At 39.3% G+C, this 17,075-nt stretch overlaps 1 protein-coding gene across 6 annotated transcripts in view; it reads right to left on the bottom strand.

The window, feature by feature from the left end:
• Positions 1 to 17,075, bottom strand: part of LOC108712641 (calcium/calmodulin-dependent protein kinase type II subunit alpha) — a 120,350-nt gene that overhangs the window by 56,881 nt on the left and 46,394 nt on the right. For all 6 annotated transcript variants that reach the window (XM_018254955.2, XM_041588033.1, XM_018254957.2 and 3 more), the window contains exon 3: positions 11,642 to 11,701. In XM_018254955.2, the coding sequence (XP_018110444.1) occupies positions 11,642 to 11,701 (60 nt within the window). The remainder of the gene's footprint in view (positions 1 to 11,641; positions 11,702 to 17,075) is intronic.

Below are 17,075 nucleotides of genomic sequence, written 5' to 3'. Positions count from 1 at the left end.
GTAGAAGTTATGAAGATCCAAATTATGGAAAGATCCATTATCCGGAAAACCCCAGGTCCCAAGCATTCTGCATAGCAGGTCCCATACCTGTACAATTTACTCTTTGTTTGGCTGTTTTGGACCAATCTTATCTAAAGCTATGAGCAGGTCAGATCAACGGTGTAGTTACTGGTATCACTGGCATCTCTGTATGCTTCTCACATCCAGTGCTTTTAATAAAGCAAGCACTATCACAATGCATCAAACTACTATTACCGATGTGTAGTATTCAGCTGGCCTGGCAGAGGGCACTGCTGAATCACTTGTAAGGGGTCTCTAAATCTGTAAGCTAAGGGTAATTAAATTTAAATTCTCAAAATGAAATAAAGATTCCTTTCTTTTGTGAAGCAGTGTTGACTGGAGAAATCTTGGATAAAAGATAGACAAATATTTATAGAGAGATAAAGATATGCAGGTATAAATGCAAATATTTTGAGCAAGTAATAAAGCAAGTACCACCTGACATTTGAATATATATTTAGAATACACTTAAAAGCTTCTCGCTTTACTGTGCCAATGTGTCAACAGCAGCACAGTTGTGCTTTATGGCAGGGATTTTAGATTTCCATTTAGGATCATTGCAGTATTTTTACCCATTATTTAAAAGACTTATTTATGTTTGCTGTCCCACTAGCGGAATATGTCATTGGCTGATTTATCTGTAGACACAAAATAAAAAAAAAGGTAAATCAAACATATGCAATGAAATATACCTTCATACACATCTGCACTTTAAATGGGATTTTTATATTGGCTTGTAGTCTTTTTGACTGTTTGTATACAGGTCTGCCAACTGGCCAGTACACGTGACACTTGATGCCAATATTATTAGTAGGGAAGGAAAATAGAAAAGGAACCCCATTATTTTTGTCCAGGAAAAGTGCAACCCTACTTGTATCCAACATTAGATATGAATGCCTACAAAGGTACAGAGAAATCTCATCACTAGTTTGTAATAAAGATTAGTAATATGTGAGTTTCCACCTGCACCATTGCACCAAAAGAGTGTCGAAGTGGGTTCAGCTGGAAGGACAGTTAGGGGAAAATTCGGTAAGACTGCCTATTTGCTCTTCTAGATACTCCTGAAAGACCAGGCTGAAGGTCACTTAAGGTGATATAAGGGGTGAAAACCTATTTCCTCCCCTAGATATTCCTGGATCTATGTCCAAAAAACTACTGTATGTTATTAGCTAAGGAGCAGAGACGTAACTAGAGGGAGCGGGCCCTGGCGCGGGACGTGCAGCCGGGCCCCGCCCCCCTCCGTACAGCCGGAAACGGACGCATTACAACAGAGTGGCGTGAGCTGCCGGGGGCCCTGAGAGGGTGCGGGCCCTGGCCCAATCGCTCCCCTGGTAGTGACTGAAGGCAGGACCTCCAATGGGGTCTTGAACTGGAAACAAAATTATAAGGAACCAAATTATCCAAATATTAAACAAGTGTCTCAAGGATTTGGGTTAGTACTCTGCCTTTTTCAGCAACATTTGGCTGCATGCAAGTGCCTGGCAGAACCAAACCTGAATCTTTAAAATCACATGACTTTTCAAACAATTTTATTTTTGCATGGTTTTTTCCAACCCTTCCTAGCCCTAATTTTCATATGCAAATTTGGTTCAAGATTTGGCTGAATTCTTTATCAAAAAAATGGGATCCAGCCAAATCCCAAACTAGTGGATTTGTTTAATCGCTATTATTTATTTTACTATTATTTTATTATTTATTTTACAGTAAAAGAAGTAGGCACTACAGGATTTGTATGTATATAACCCCAACTCACTCCTTCCTAGTTCCCTGTCAGGTAACTGTCAGAAGAAGTCATCACTGTTACCTCTCTGAGATATCAAGAACTGACAACACTGGAGGACTGTCAGCTTACAAATTCAACATCCCAGGAGAAAAGATGTGTGCTGCTGACACATGTCCTCAGGGAATGGAATTAGAAGCAGGTGTTGTACCATCTGTTGGCTGCCTCCTGTACATGCAGAGACCAAGATGAATCTATCCTGAGGGCCAGGTTCTTGCAGTCACACTTTGAATGTACCAGGTTGCTCAAATCCCTGACATCAACACTTCTTCTACCCCAAAGATAGTTTTTTCAGTTCAGACTCTGATTTATGCAGAGACAATTCCCATGGTAACACTATAAATCAGTTTTATTAATCCTTACTAAATACACTGAAGTAGTGATGGACGAATTTATTCGCCAGGCGCGAATTCGCAGCGAATTTGCGCGATTCGCGGCAAATTTGCGTGATTCGCGCTGAGCGAATAAATTCGCGAAACGCCCGCGAAAATTCGCGGTAAAAAACGGGCGCCGGCGTCAAAAACGGGCGCCGGCGTCAAAAGCGAGACGCCGATGCCGTTTCGCGAATTTTTCGCCGTTCCGCGAATTTCGTGCGGAATTCGCAAATTTTTTGGCGAAGCGAAACGGCGCAAATTCGCCCATCACTACACTGAAGCCATTACCTATATTAAGGTAGAAAGAGAACAGAAAAACACTGTACTAAAGTGAAAACTGGCCCACCAAAGCTCAGAACTATTGTTGCTTTCAGAGCAATGGCCCATGGGGCAATATAGGCTGAAACTAAGGGGATATTGGCAGATTTTCAAAACTGAACTGAAGTACTGTCACAAATAGGGGGCTTTTAAAACCCCTTTGAGTTAACTAGAGGGAGAGTATGGTTACTTTCAGACCTTCTGGAGAAATGTTTATTAGTCATTGCCAATGCAGTCTGAAAAGCTATTATAAAAGTATAGTGGGCAAAATAGTTATTAAGCTGATTGATGCTCAATTGTGACAACAAACCCACCTAGTCCACACTTAGAATATCAACTTCTGATAAATCTCCTGAATATCAAGGTAGGGTGAAAAGTTTATCAACAGCAATATAATAAAATATCTAGTATCAACAAAATCACAATCACAGTACTCACAAGTTCAGAGTACTCACAGTGTCTGTTATTCTGTGGTCTCCATGTTTCCATGGTGAAGCTTAGGCTGCTCAGCTACTTTTTTAACCTCCAAATGCAGTTCAGCTTTGGTTCTAGATATGTACATGCTAATCTTCACTTAGGAAGCCTTGGATCAGTATCTACCCACAAGCCTGAGGAGATCCAGGAGAATAAACTAGACTACTTCTTTAGACTATTATTACGTTTTTATACACCATGTTGCTCACTGACCCATTCGATATTGCTCCCAGTGGCCTCAAAGCAGGTGCTTATTTTTGAATTCATGGTTTTCGAGGCATAAAGACTACTGTATGTTTGCATTCTGCTAGTCTTCTTGGTGTTAGCAAATAGCTAATCACAGCCAATATTTGTTACTACCTATGAGCATTCTTCATGCTTGTGTTTCACACCAACCCATTTTACATTTGAATGTGGCTCACTGATAATAAAGAAAGGGTTGAGGACCTCTGCCATAGGGGTTTGTCACTTGATTCTGTCTGCAACACAAGACTGAAATAAAGACATTACATTATTTTTGGTGCTGCCTGGAGCTAAGGCTGCCAGATCATTTGAAATCAGGGACATGTCTAATAAAGGCAAGGTATTTTCTACACTGATTGCAAACCGATATTTAAAGATAACTGCTTGACGAGTGTCTTTGACCCTAGGAAAATATTTTTACTCTAATCTTTTAAAGACAATTTAGTTTTAAAAAAACTTCTGGTCAGAGTTGCCCAAGCTTGGTATGTAAGTCAACATTTCATAAGGTGGAAGAGAGTGGGCCAACAGCAAAAGTGGTTCCAAAAACCCAAGGTTGTGCTGCTGAAGTCCTGCCAGTCTTGCTAACTACATTGGGCAGGATTATACTGAAACCAAGTAACGTTTCTTATTATTAGTTATACCCCACATATATATCATTTAATAAAGGAGGAGGATGGAAGTTTAGCTGTACAGTGTTGGACTGGCCCACCAGGATACCAGTAAAACTCCTGGTGGGCCCTCTTGTCATAACTGTTTGGCCTATTTGGAGTGCAACATCAACATGCAAAATGTTCCTGGAGGTGCTAAATACAGTAGGGGCTGTTATTGATCGGTAGCCCCTGAATTGACTGTCTACAGAAGGCAGTACACATGTTTTTTTATGCAATTAAAAGTCGCCTTCAAGCCAGGAATTAAAAAATAAGCATATGCTTGAAGGTCCACTGGGTGCAACATCCAATAGGATGGTGAGCAACATGTTGATCGTGAGCCACTGGTTGGGGATCCAGGATATTAATCTTACCCTAAATATAAATTACAGCTTAATGGTGGGTTCCTTCAATCCACTTCCCTTAGTAATTAGTGAACCTGAGCTGTTTCAAGCCCCAAGTATTTACTTCTTTTGGGAATGATAATTTCTCCTTGGATATTTTACTGCCCATTTGACTCTTTCAGCCTCCCACTGGTCCATTATGTATTATCCCACTCGCTGATTATTCAGATTCCAGAGAATGAAATGACAGCCTTTTAAATCTTTTCAGGCAAGAAAGTAGAAGAGAAAGTCTGTAGGAGAGAGGAAGAAAATGTACTGTATGTGGATGCCTCTGGGACAGAAAAAAATGGAATATCATTAAGTGTATGTAGGCCAAGTGATTTCAGCTTTGCACTGATTTCTTATTTCTACCACCCAAAAAGCAGTGTTGTGCTGCCATATCTGTTTTCTTTGTCTATGGGAGCCCTATAAGTGAATGCCACACTGATCCTACTAATAAGGTTACCAGCTTTTCAACTCTTTCTTGGAATATATTTTTTATGCCTGGGCTACTGATAAGGCGATATCCTTACCTACCAATTATTCTATAAACGATAGGTCATAAAACAGCTTTCCTTGGAACTATGCGTAACTGCAAATGACTTGGAACCTATATATAATAACCACACATTGCAAATATATAACTTCTTATGGACTTTAATATGGACCTCACAGAGAACAGATTAGGTGCCACAGAGAACATAGAGATCATGTTTAATAATATATAATGAGATATGGCCCACCATTATTTGTCTGCAAATTTGAACTGACTTTTATGAATGGGAACTGTCACATTGCTTGCTCTCTCTCTCTCTCTCTCTCTCTCTCTCTCTCTCTCTCTCTCTCTCTCTCTCTCTCTCTCTCTCTCTATATATATATATATATATATATATATATATATATATATCTCAATAGCATCTTCAATATTACACTTATAATGACAAAATCATTATAAGGGTAGTTCACCTTTAAGTTAATTTTTTGTATGTAATTAAATGCCTAATTCTAAGGGTTACTTGGACCCTAGCAACCAGATTTTTTGTAAAACACTTTTATACCATACCTCCCAACATTTTGGAAATAGAAAGAGGGACAAAAAGATTTTCAGCGAGGATCATGGTGAATTTTTTTTGACAAGGCCTGTTTTTGTGGCCATACCCCCTAATTACCATGTTCATTTTACAAAGTTATGAAAGTTTGAACACATTTCTGTAGTTTTTATATGTTATCACAGTTTTGCTAATGAATGTGAATTGCCTTTTAAGCTGCAAATCACAGTTTCTCCAAGAGACCTATTTATCTTAAATTGTTACAATTGCTTCTTTGCTTATCTTAAATTGTTTTAAAAGTATCTAAGTGTCTATTCTGGGCTCTCTACCACAAGCCAATTAAGTTAGAAATGTTTTTCTGGCTGTTCAGTGCAGGAAATCAAAGAGAAAGTAGGGACATTTCAGTAAAAAATGGGGGATTGTGGGTTGAGCAATCAAAATCGGGACTGTCTGTGAAAAACGGGACAGCTGGGAGGTATGTTATATCCAAGCACTGGCATTTACTAACAGCAAGTAAAGGGCAAGTGCAAAAATGAGTGCAAATGTTTGTCTACCCACGTTGCCTTAGTTGGAGCAGAATTTCAGCACTATTGCATACAACACATTCAATTGCAAATAATTCAAACGTTGTATCTGCTGATCCGAATTCCTCAGACTTTGCAGGCAATGGACACGTGTAGCGATTCATGTGGGCAACATGTGGATGTGCCATGGGTATTATTTTGCATGTGTAGGGGAATGATAGATGTAAATTCATTCTTCTAAGGATTGGTCAGTAAAGGGATCCATAGTTATTGGAGGGAGTAATTCTTCACTTCCTGGGTCAAAGCATGACCCATAGCTATATCAAGTTTGGCCATTAGGTGGCAGTGGGCTAAGAGGAAGCCATGTGTTTCTCGTGGATTCTTGCCAGAGGCTTTTGCCAAGGACTCTCCAAAGGGAAAAGAGTCACCAGTGGAGCCCTCATAAGTGCAGGACTAGGAAGGGGCAGCTAGATCCTGTCACATGTCTCTCTATGAGAGAGAGACCCAAATATAGGGTCACCTATATTAGCAACTCTTGGCTACACCGAGAAGTATTAGAAGAGATTCGATTCCCATGGGCATTTTGGCCTAGTCAGGAAACCACCAACAGATTACAGGGACTAGATTGCTTCCTACCTCGCCTAACCTATGTTCCACTTAAAGGAGAACTAAACCCTATAAATGAATGGGGATGAAAATGCCATGTTTTATATACTGAACTTATTGCACCAGCCTAAAGTTTCAGCTGCTTAATAACAGCAATGATCCAGGACTTCAAACTTGTCACAGGGGGTCAACATCTTGGAAAGTGTCTGTGACACTCACATGCTCAGTGGACCCTGAGCAGCTGTTGAGAAGCTCATCTTAGGGGTTGTCACTAATTTTCCAGCAGAAAATGAGGTTTGTCTGTAATATAAGCTGATGCTACAGGGCTGATTGTTAAATTCTGATGCTAATTGCACTGGTTTCTGTGCTGTAATGTAGTAATTATCTGTATTAATTACAAATCAGCCTTATATTGTGACATTTCTAATCTATGTGTACTGTATATTGTGAGTGGGTCCCTAAGCTCAGTCCCTAAGTGACAGCAGCACAGAGCATGTGCAGTGAATCAGCAGAATAGAAGATGGGGAGCTACTGGGGTATCTTTGGAGACACAGATCTTTACTGCTAAAGGGCTGTGGTTGCCATGGGCAGGTACAGAAGTACAAAACATAATGTACAACATTTCTAACCTACTTCTTTAGTTTTACTTTCCTTGTCCTTTAAGAGGTGCACCCAGAAGAAAAAGAGAAGTTCTGGATGGACTGTATGATACCTATCTCAGGCTCTGCTAATGGTCTTTATTGTAAATATGTACTGACTATGCAATGTTGGTACTCTTATTAAACGGCACTTGCTAACCAGCTGGGCAAAAACCTTTTTGCAATGATATCTTTATGGGCACAATGCTGCATAATGTGTGGCAAGGGATTTTTCTGCACCACCAGTAATCAATGGCCTTATAGTATATTTACTTTTTCATAAGTATGAATATAAATGAAACATAAAAACCATTAGTAAGTACCTGTTCTCAATTATATATTGGATAAAAAAGAAGCACTATTACATGCAGCAAATTAGAACGTTAATTCATATTCAACAATTTGTGATAATTCTGCCATATGGTACAGAAACCTTAAAGAAAAAACTGCCTGGTATGCTCCTATTCTCAATGATTGCTCCCTTGATCCATGGTTTATGCACGTTAGTAAGCAGCATTGCTTGTGCAAATATGTGTAAAACCCCTCTAGTAATCTGTTGCCTTGGCAACCACAATACAAGAAGCAGTTCTCGGGTCCCACATGAGGACAGGTTCCTTGTGTGCAGCTGAAAAGAGACAGATTGAGGCTGACAGGCTGCTTAGAAATAATATGAAAGATTAATAAATCCCTGACACTCAAGTTTCTTGGTGTGTCTGCATGGAAACATCATGCGCACATGACATGCTTGACAATATTTGGCATGTAGGAGAAGGAGCCGCAAGTATGGATAATTAGAATTAGGGTGACAATTTCTAGCCGTATTTTATGAATGCAAAAATACTGTAATTATAAAGCAGTGTACAAACATTTCATCCTTGAACATTCCCTATGCATCCTCATGATCTGTCGGGAGAGAAGAAGAGTCATATAAAATGAATTTCAATATTGATGACGTTATACCCTTTAGTTAGAGGGAGTTGTTGTGGATTAGAAATAAGAATCCATAGCTCGTAAGCCTTTTTGTACAGTATTAGAATGATTCATGAGATTTTTTGCAAATGTCTCATCCAGCTTAATCCAACCTAAAGTAGTGGTTTGTGATAATTTGGACATAGGACACCACAACTTCTAATATCCTGCTGACAGTCAAAATGCATTCTGGGAGTTGTGATGGCCTTACTTCTTATTACTCTGGTCCTAGCTGTTGTGCTTTACAGAATAATGCACCAAAAAACAACTCATGCAAGGAAATGACAGAGGTTATAATAATGGGGTTTCTGCAAACTGGCCTACAATTAAATCTAAGCTTATCTATCCTTAATGGAGAATAAAACTTGTCCTCCAACCCCAGGTCCATCCAACAGCTTACTTCCTGCTCTCTACTTGCACCACCAGTAATTCAACTGCTTAAAAAAATGAGAGCTGCACAGTGGAGTTAATGCAAGGGTGCCCAAAAGGTAGATCGGGATCTACCAGTAGACCTTTAGCTGGTGATCAGTAGATCTCAAGACACTGTCAACAAACAGCTTGTCTTTATCGATTTCTCCTCCCTTCGTCTTCCCTGCCTTCTACAGGAGATATAGCCAGGGAGGAGAAATCGAACGCCACACGATGGATCGTTGCCATGTCACTGTTTCTGAAGAGGAGCACAACTGCGCAAGCAGAGAGTCGGTAAGTTATTTCTTAATAAAACTTTACAAATTAAAAGTTAAAACTGTCTTGGTGGTTTTTTTTTCCGTTAAATAGAAACAATTTTTTTTTACATTTTTTTTTGTTATTGGTCCTTTAAAGGGCAACTAAAGTCTAAAATGGAATAATGTTAGAAATGCTGTATTATGTATACTAAATATAAACATGAACTTACTGCACCAGCAGCCTAATAAGACAAATGATTTATGCTTTCAAAGTTGGCGCAGGGGGCTGTCATCTTGTAACTTTGTTAGAAATTTCTGCAATATCAAGACTCGCACATGCTCAGTGTGGTCTGGGCTTCAGTTGGGAGGTTATGCTTAGGGATCGTCATAAATTATCAAAACAGCACAAGTCAAATAATATCTGCCATAGAAGCCAATACAGCAAGACTGATTAATAATCATAATATAGAGACTGCACTGCATGTCTGGATACAAATCTCTACAGGGAATCCAACAATGCTGCTCGGGTTCTGGGAAGTAAGGTGGGGGGGCTCCCCCTGCCATTTGAAAGTATGATCGTTTACCTGCACAGCAGTTGGGGACCATCTGACAATTCCTATCAACAGCAGTAAAAGAAGGGGGAATTGCACTGCATACAGTCAGGTTTATGATAAAAACTGTAGACATCTTTTAATTAAAGTATATTGGAGATAGATTTCTTTTTCATTAAAGAAAGTAAAAATGTGATTTTATATTTTTGCCTTTACATGCCCTTTAAGTAATATTATCCATGGAACAAAATGCTAACAATGCTTGTATGGATGTAGATCATAATGGGACAACAGCACTAAAAGTAGACCTCGCATTAGTAAATTATGGACACTCCTGCCTTAATGTTTTGGGTCCTCTGCTGTGGGAGATTGTCACAGAACCATGAGTAATTAAAGCCCACCCAGATCTGGCTTCAAATTCACATGTTCTCTGATGGTGCATACTCATACTCAACAACTGTAATACTAGTGACTGCAAACATATGGTGCATTTTTCCATAAATAGGTTTTAGATGCCAGTTTATTTTTTCTATTGATAAGCCTTGAAAATTTTAATTGAAAATGTGCCCTAAGGACAATGGCTCATGGGGGTGCTATGTTGCCTGGTTGGTACTACTTCTCCTGTGGATGGCAAAGAACCCCCCCAAAAAATACTTTTCCTTTGTGAGCGTGGTAGCCCAGCATAAGCATACAAATATGTGGAAGAATACATATTCACATGAACTGTTTTACATGCAGTGATTTGAATTCACACCGAGGGGAAGGTATTTATGGTTGCTTTGTTACATGGGGAGATTCAATTTCCCTCATGCAACAAAGCTAATGAACCTCCTCGTCCCCAGCTGTCCATTGTTTATGCACAACGCAATTTCCACACACTATATGCTGGACATTAAATCATACATAAGGCACCACATAGCAGACATGCGCATATGAAATAAACTACATTGATGTCGCAATCACAATTGATGCTTTTTGAGTGCGTTCAGTTCTTCATATTGTTCCTTCTGAACCATAAGCGTTTATCTCTCTTCCTGTATTATTGGGAAGAGAAAATACCCATAATACCATGGGATGTGAGCACCATCCATCTGTAAATTACGGAAGTTATTTGTAATTGTTCATTTAGATTACAGATGGGCTTCATACAGTGCCCAATAACCCATTACAGCACTAGAAATCTCCTACTGATGCTAATGTTGTTTTGTCAGATACAACAATACACTTATTTGAATTTGAAGAAAATGCAAAGTAGCCTTAATGCACAAGATATTATCCATGGGACCTTTAAATTAGGAGATACCAGATAACGCTGAATGCTATGGAAATCATCTCCCATTTAGTACAGATCAGAAGGTAAGTGTGCTCTGAGGTGTTGGCAAACAGACAATCACCTCTTCCTCAGGCCACAACCTACACTCACTGCCAATATTTACAATAAATAGAATTTGTATTTAAAATGTGTTCCTCCTATTCTTATTCATATTTTCTTTAAAAAATATTCATCTATCATTATTTTCTTTTATCCGCATTACTCCTGGGATTAGGGAAGTAAGAGAAGGAGTTCTGAGAGAATGATCCACACCCTTCCAATAATTCCTGCCTGGCTGAATATTAGAATAGCCAACCAATAGTTCATTAATTTTATTACAGGAAAACTATAACCCCCAACAATGTAGGTCTCTATTAAAAGATACTGAGTAAAACAGCTTATGTGTAAAACCCTGCTTCATGTACCATTATGATAATAATATACTTTTTTAGTACTATGTGCCATTGGGTAATCATAAATAGAAAATTGCCATTTTAAAAAATAAGGGCCGCCCCCTGAGATCGTACGATTCACTGTGCACACATACAAACCACATGTAAGGTCACATGAGCCAATTAACAGACAGAGTTCTGCCTTTTGCTTCCTCACTTCTTCCTGTTACAGTTAGTGTTGTAGTATTTCTGGCAGCACAGATATAGTCACGAAATGGTGGTTCAAGGCAAGAGATGTAAAAGGGCAATATTTATGTAAATATATATTCCAGTTTGGTAAGATTCTTTAATATGTCATTCAATTTGATATAAACTATCTGTTGCTTAAGTATTCATTTTGGGGGTATAGTTTTCCTTTAACTACCTTGTCCTTCCACAGTTGCTCTAAACGTGGAACAAACAGAACAGGATAAATGCTTTAAGTTTCATGGTTCTGAATTATTTACTAGAACAGAGGGCAAAATTCATAGATACAGTATTTAATATCTTAAAACAAAAATCATAATGCCTTTTCATTTCAGTAGATGACTTGGGACTATATTCCCAGATCTTCGAAACAAAGGACATCATTGAATGCAAGAGAGGTTACCACTGACCTATATTTGGATGCTTCAGGAGACGACAGATGCGAGCCTCACGTTCCAGCTTCTGGTGATCTGGGAGGAAACAAAAGCATTATTAGAGACTGCATGAATGCTCATACAAATTCAGTCTAGATGGCTGGATTGCCTTAGTAGTTATACTTGGAGTAGGTCAGAAGAGTCTTAGTATTCATTTAACACGTAATTAGAAAAGTGGACATTGTACAGTGGCCTAGTGCTTTAACAAAGACAGGCAAAGCAAAAACAGGTAAATAGTGGGCACTAATAATGCCAAACTCTTGCTCAAATAAGGTAGAAATCTGCTCCTTCTTTAATCGCTATAAGGAGTATACAGTAAATGATAGGTGTGCCCTAAACTAACTAGTTTTGCAATAAGGGCTTATGCCCTTATAATGAATGTATAACCTAAAACCAATTAAAAGACCAGCATCCTAAATAAAAGGATATCAAGTAGAAATAAATGTGTACAGAAACTCAATACTCATTCTTTTTTGTTGCCTCAAAAGCCATAACGCCATCCTGGGCGCACAGTTGGTAGAAGTCAAACTGGACATAAGCTAAGTAACAACACAAACAAAAACTATATAACAAACATGAACATTATCCATTAACCTCACTTACATAATCAACTCTCCTGAAGGCTAAGCATAGAATTGGCTACCCCTTTATGGTATGATTCATTTTCTTTTTTGTAGAGGGTCATGCTCTGTGTTCTCTGTCGTGACCAATTCAATGGAACAATTAATGCATATGAGAACTAGGAATGCACTGAACCAGGATTTGGTTCAGGATTCTGCTGAATCCAAGTGCTTGGCAGAACCAAATCTGAATCCTTAGAATCTAAGTTGTGAATTTTCATAACACAATTTGCATATGCAAATTAGAGGTAAGGTTTGGAATTAGGATGTATCTTTATTGTTGTTTTACTCTGTAAGTGGGTGCAACACCGGCAATTACAGCCAGATGTTTCAAAGATGTGAATGACTAGTAAATTTTATTATTGGCTGATGGACTATTTTTTTTCTCTTATTTGTTCATTGAATACAAAGAGACCACTTTAATGAAAAATTAAATTAGAGCTCACCACCGTTCACTAAAGTGAAATTTTGCCATTATCTCTTGAGAATCACATGCAGTGCACCTATTGATGCTAACACAAAGATGGTGGTAGTTGCAGGGTTCCCATAGTAGTCTGATTTAATCAACACAATTGCTTCAGGTGCATCTTCCCCTACCGGCCATAATTATAACAGAATTATGGGAAAAAACACTGTATTGTGGATAAAAAAATGGCGACTTGTGTCCATAATTGCACTTTGCACACTGCATTGCATAAATGATTCCTACTGCCCTTTATTGGTCAGGTTTTGTGAAAACACTTCAGTTTACTTATCTTTCCTCTTTAAACCGAATGTTGAAAACCCCAATATAATTTTGACCTAATCAAAAATGTGTCATAACATTCCCTGTCTTAAATGTCATTTCCCCAAAAGGGAGATGTACACATTATACAAGGAACAGAACAATGTTTTAAAAACCTTACCTATTAATATTTTTATCCAATGTAGTTACTTATGGAGTCAATTAATTTCATAAAAAGAAAACTGTGCATGAAAATACAATTTTAGCAGACTACTCTGCATGTGTCTTTTTAAGTGGCTAAGGCTCAGTCATAAACAACCATGGAAAGATGCTCTGCATTTTAATTGCAAATTGAACCAAATAAAAACCTTCAATTATAGCTGCTGGGAGACAACTGTCCACTTACTGTGAAATGCCAAATGCTGGACCTACACAGAAGAGCGAACAGCTTGCACAGCAGCAGTACATAAATGCGCCATCCAGATTTTCCCACCCAAACAGTCTCAGAAATTCACTGGAACAAAAGCACGGCCCTTGTAGCTCTATTTTCAGGCGGAAGCACATACAGGTTACATTTCCACTTGTGTAACCAAGTACCAGCTGGAAGGATTAGTGACTGTGGTTTCTATATAACACATTATGGATGCAAAGCCATACTGCTATGTTGGCACACGGCAGTATAGTAGCCTCTGAGGCACTAATAGGACATGCTTGCACTTGGAATAGACCACAATAGACCATCCCTCATTTTTAAAAATATCTTTTTATAGTCAATGCTATGGTTTGCTAGTTTAAACCAAATATCTGACTGGTTGCTAAGGGCTACTAGAACTGGAACTTTGAACTGCTTATTATATAACCCTCGTATGTCAAAGAGCACAGAGACAAAATATCATGACCATTCTCAAATCACTATCCATTAGGATTAACAAGAACAGTGCTTCTTATGTCACACGTGAGTTGATGAAAGGTGAATATTGGGAGTTTGCTGGCACATTGTATCAGACAGACAACTCACGATGATAGTGACTTTTACCAGTTGGCAGGAAAGAAAAAGCTCTTAGATGCCTGGATAAGCTGGAAAGTATTAGGCTGTCTACCAGACAAATAAGCATGCATCTTCCCAGTAATTGCAGTTACAGTATCTGTTGAAATGTTTTGATCCCTTAAAAAGTTGGGATAGCTACTGTATGAAAATAAGAAAATAAACACACTTATCGATCATGAAGAGATTTAGAGATGCCACCTTTGCCGGCGGCTAAACCCGGGGGCAGATAGCATTGGGGGTGGTGCAGTGATATTGGGGTGGGCATGATGACATCAGAGGGGGGCACAATGATGTTGTTACAGTTATGATGCTGGGGAGGGGTTATTGCACTACTTAGATTTCTGTCTAGTTTTCTCAATGCTTTTAACTGTACAGTAAGTTTTGAATGGACAACTGTTTTTCCAGTCTAGTTAAAAAACCACATGGATGACAACCCTATCTCAATTCTGCCTTGAATTATGGGTATGGTATCTATTATACAGAAATCAGTTATCCAGAAAGCTCTGAAATACAGCAATGCTAATTTAGAAAAACATTTTTTTAATAATAAGAAATGAACTGCCATGTTGAAGTGAGTATCTTCCTATATAATATTTTTTCATTTATTGGCCAGATCATTTTTTGTTTTACAAGGCTGAAAACAGTACAGAAAGTTGAGACCCCAACAGACTAGAAAAACTGAACTGTTTGGGTCAAAATCGAACAGGCTTCAACCCTAAGGAGTCTTGATCCATCCAGTTTCTCACACACACACAGATATATATAGAGGAGCTATGAATACTTTTCTATTCCTTCTGTTCCTTCTGTATAAGGAGGGTGCAATTGTGCTCTCTGCACTAGAAGAGCTGAATTTCCAGGTTAAAAAGTGGAAATCCGGCTCTTAGTTACCAGGAGCACCATTTTTGCCGCCCCTGGCAACTAGGGGGGCGCTTCTGCCTGAGGCGAGTGCCTCAACTCGCCTCATTGGTGGAGCACCCCTGTATGTAAAGCCAGTAGGGAACCCCATAAATGGTGGTAGCACACCAAAAAAAACAAATGGTTGCTGCTCACTACATGGATATCACTCAAATGTGAATAAAATTTGTCACATTAAAGGAGAACTAAAGCCTAACTAAATAAGTAGCTAGAAATGTTGTACATTATGTTTTGGGCTTCTGTACCAGCCCAAGGCAATCACCGCCCTTTAGCAGTAAAGATCTGTGCAGGCCTGGATTTGTGGAGAGGCCACCAAGCCCGAGCCTAGGGTGGCAGAATTTTAGGGGGCAGCATGCTGCCCAACCACACCCACATTGTTTCAGAAACACTGGGAAGGTGCAGGAGATACGATTGTTTTTTTCGCCCATTGCTCTGGTCTCTAGGATGAAAATTTGATTCAAATTTTGATCTAAAGGAAGGGGATGGAGCGATGAATGACTGGGCCTAGGGGTGCCTGCTATGTACATCCGGCCCTGGATCTGCGTCTCCAAAGATGCCCCAGTAGCTCCCCATCTTCTTTTCTGCTGATTCACTGCACATGCTCTGTGCTGCTGTCACTTACTGAGCTTAGGGACCCACTCATAATATAAAGTACATAGAATAGAAATATCACAATATAAGGCTGATTAATAATTAATACAGATAATTACTACATGACAGCACAAGAACCAATGCAACTAGCATCAGAATTCAATACTCAGGCTCATTTTCTGCTGGATAATTAGTGAGGAGCCCTAAGCTTAGCTTCTCAACAGCTCCTCAGGGCCCAATGAGCATGTGAGTGTCACAGACACTTTCCAAGATGGTGACCCCCTGTGAAAAGTTTGAAGTCCTGGATCATTGCTGCTATTGACAAGCTGAAACTTTATTGCTGGTTTCTATTAAGAGTATTAGTTGCTTTCATAATTTAGCTGCCCAGCCTACTAGTTTGTCAAGAATGAACTAGTTAATGCTTCAGACTGCAGGAAGGAAGGGGTTTTCTCCAGCCAATGATAAAGGAGACAGTCTGTGCCCTGCCCCCACAGCCAGGAACAGGAAGAGGAAGGGGCCTGGAACAGGAGGAGGAGAGACCAGCCAGCATGACTGGAAGATCTAGAGACTGGGGGTTTGTGTTCCAGCCTGCTGAGTGACCAGCCAGGGAGAGAGACTGCTATTAACCTGCAAGGGGAAAACACTGCAGTGTGCAGCCTGCTTTAAGCTGTGTGCTGCTGTTTACTGGAGGAAGTTTTGTTGTCAGGCACCCACTGTGATCCAGGAGTACAGCAGTCAGCCATCTTAATAAGGAGAAAGCCATAGTGTGGATGTTATTAACCCTTGTGCTACCAGTGTAAAGGGGACCCGTCACCTAAAAAAAAGTATTCCAAATCCTAATTTATCACATTAGTCAAGCAAAATGAACTTTAATTACACTATATAAATTATTTGAATCTTGTTTCCTTCAGTCTGGGAATTCATAATTATAGCAAGCAGGCAGGAGCCATTTTGTGGACACTGTGTTATTAAGACAAGCCTTGCATCATCTCAAAATCTTGTTTGTGCACCAGACTGGGGGACCTGATGTCCATCCACCAGCACTGGTTACACAATTAAATGGTAAAGAGTGCGGGGGAATGTGGGGAGAGCAGTGATATCTAAGAAGTGCTAAATGGAAAGTGAAAGTAATTCCCTGCCCCCCCTCTATGCCTAGGCACACTTCCAACAGTGTGGTTACATCACAGTTGCACAATTGCATCCAGTTGCACAGTTCAGCAGCAACCTAAAGTGGAATTTGCCATTCATTTAGACTGTTGTTCTATTTGCAACCCATCCAGTACTTTCAACCCATCGGTACACAACGGTTTCGGAACTTAGGTGTGCACAAAGGGGTTTGAAGGGTTTTACAGGGGCTGTTTTTGTTAAATTGTCATAGTTATTATTATTATTATTATTAACATGTATTTAGAGCCAACATATTGCGTAACACTGTAAAGTAATTTAAAGTTACTGTAGTGTATTATAGTCACTGCAGTGTTAGCAGAATACTAATTGTCATAATATTGTTCA

The sequence above is a fragment of the Xenopus laevis genome, chromosome 3S (assembly GCF_017654675.1).
Source record: "Xenopus laevis strain J_2021 chromosome 3S, Xenopus_laevis_v10.1, whole genome shotgun sequence".
NCBI lineage: Eukaryota > Metazoa > Chordata > Amphibia > Anura > Pipidae > Xenopus > Xenopus laevis.
Note: the sequence above shows the minus strand (reverse complement) of the source record. Positions and strands in the feature narration are given on the sequence as shown.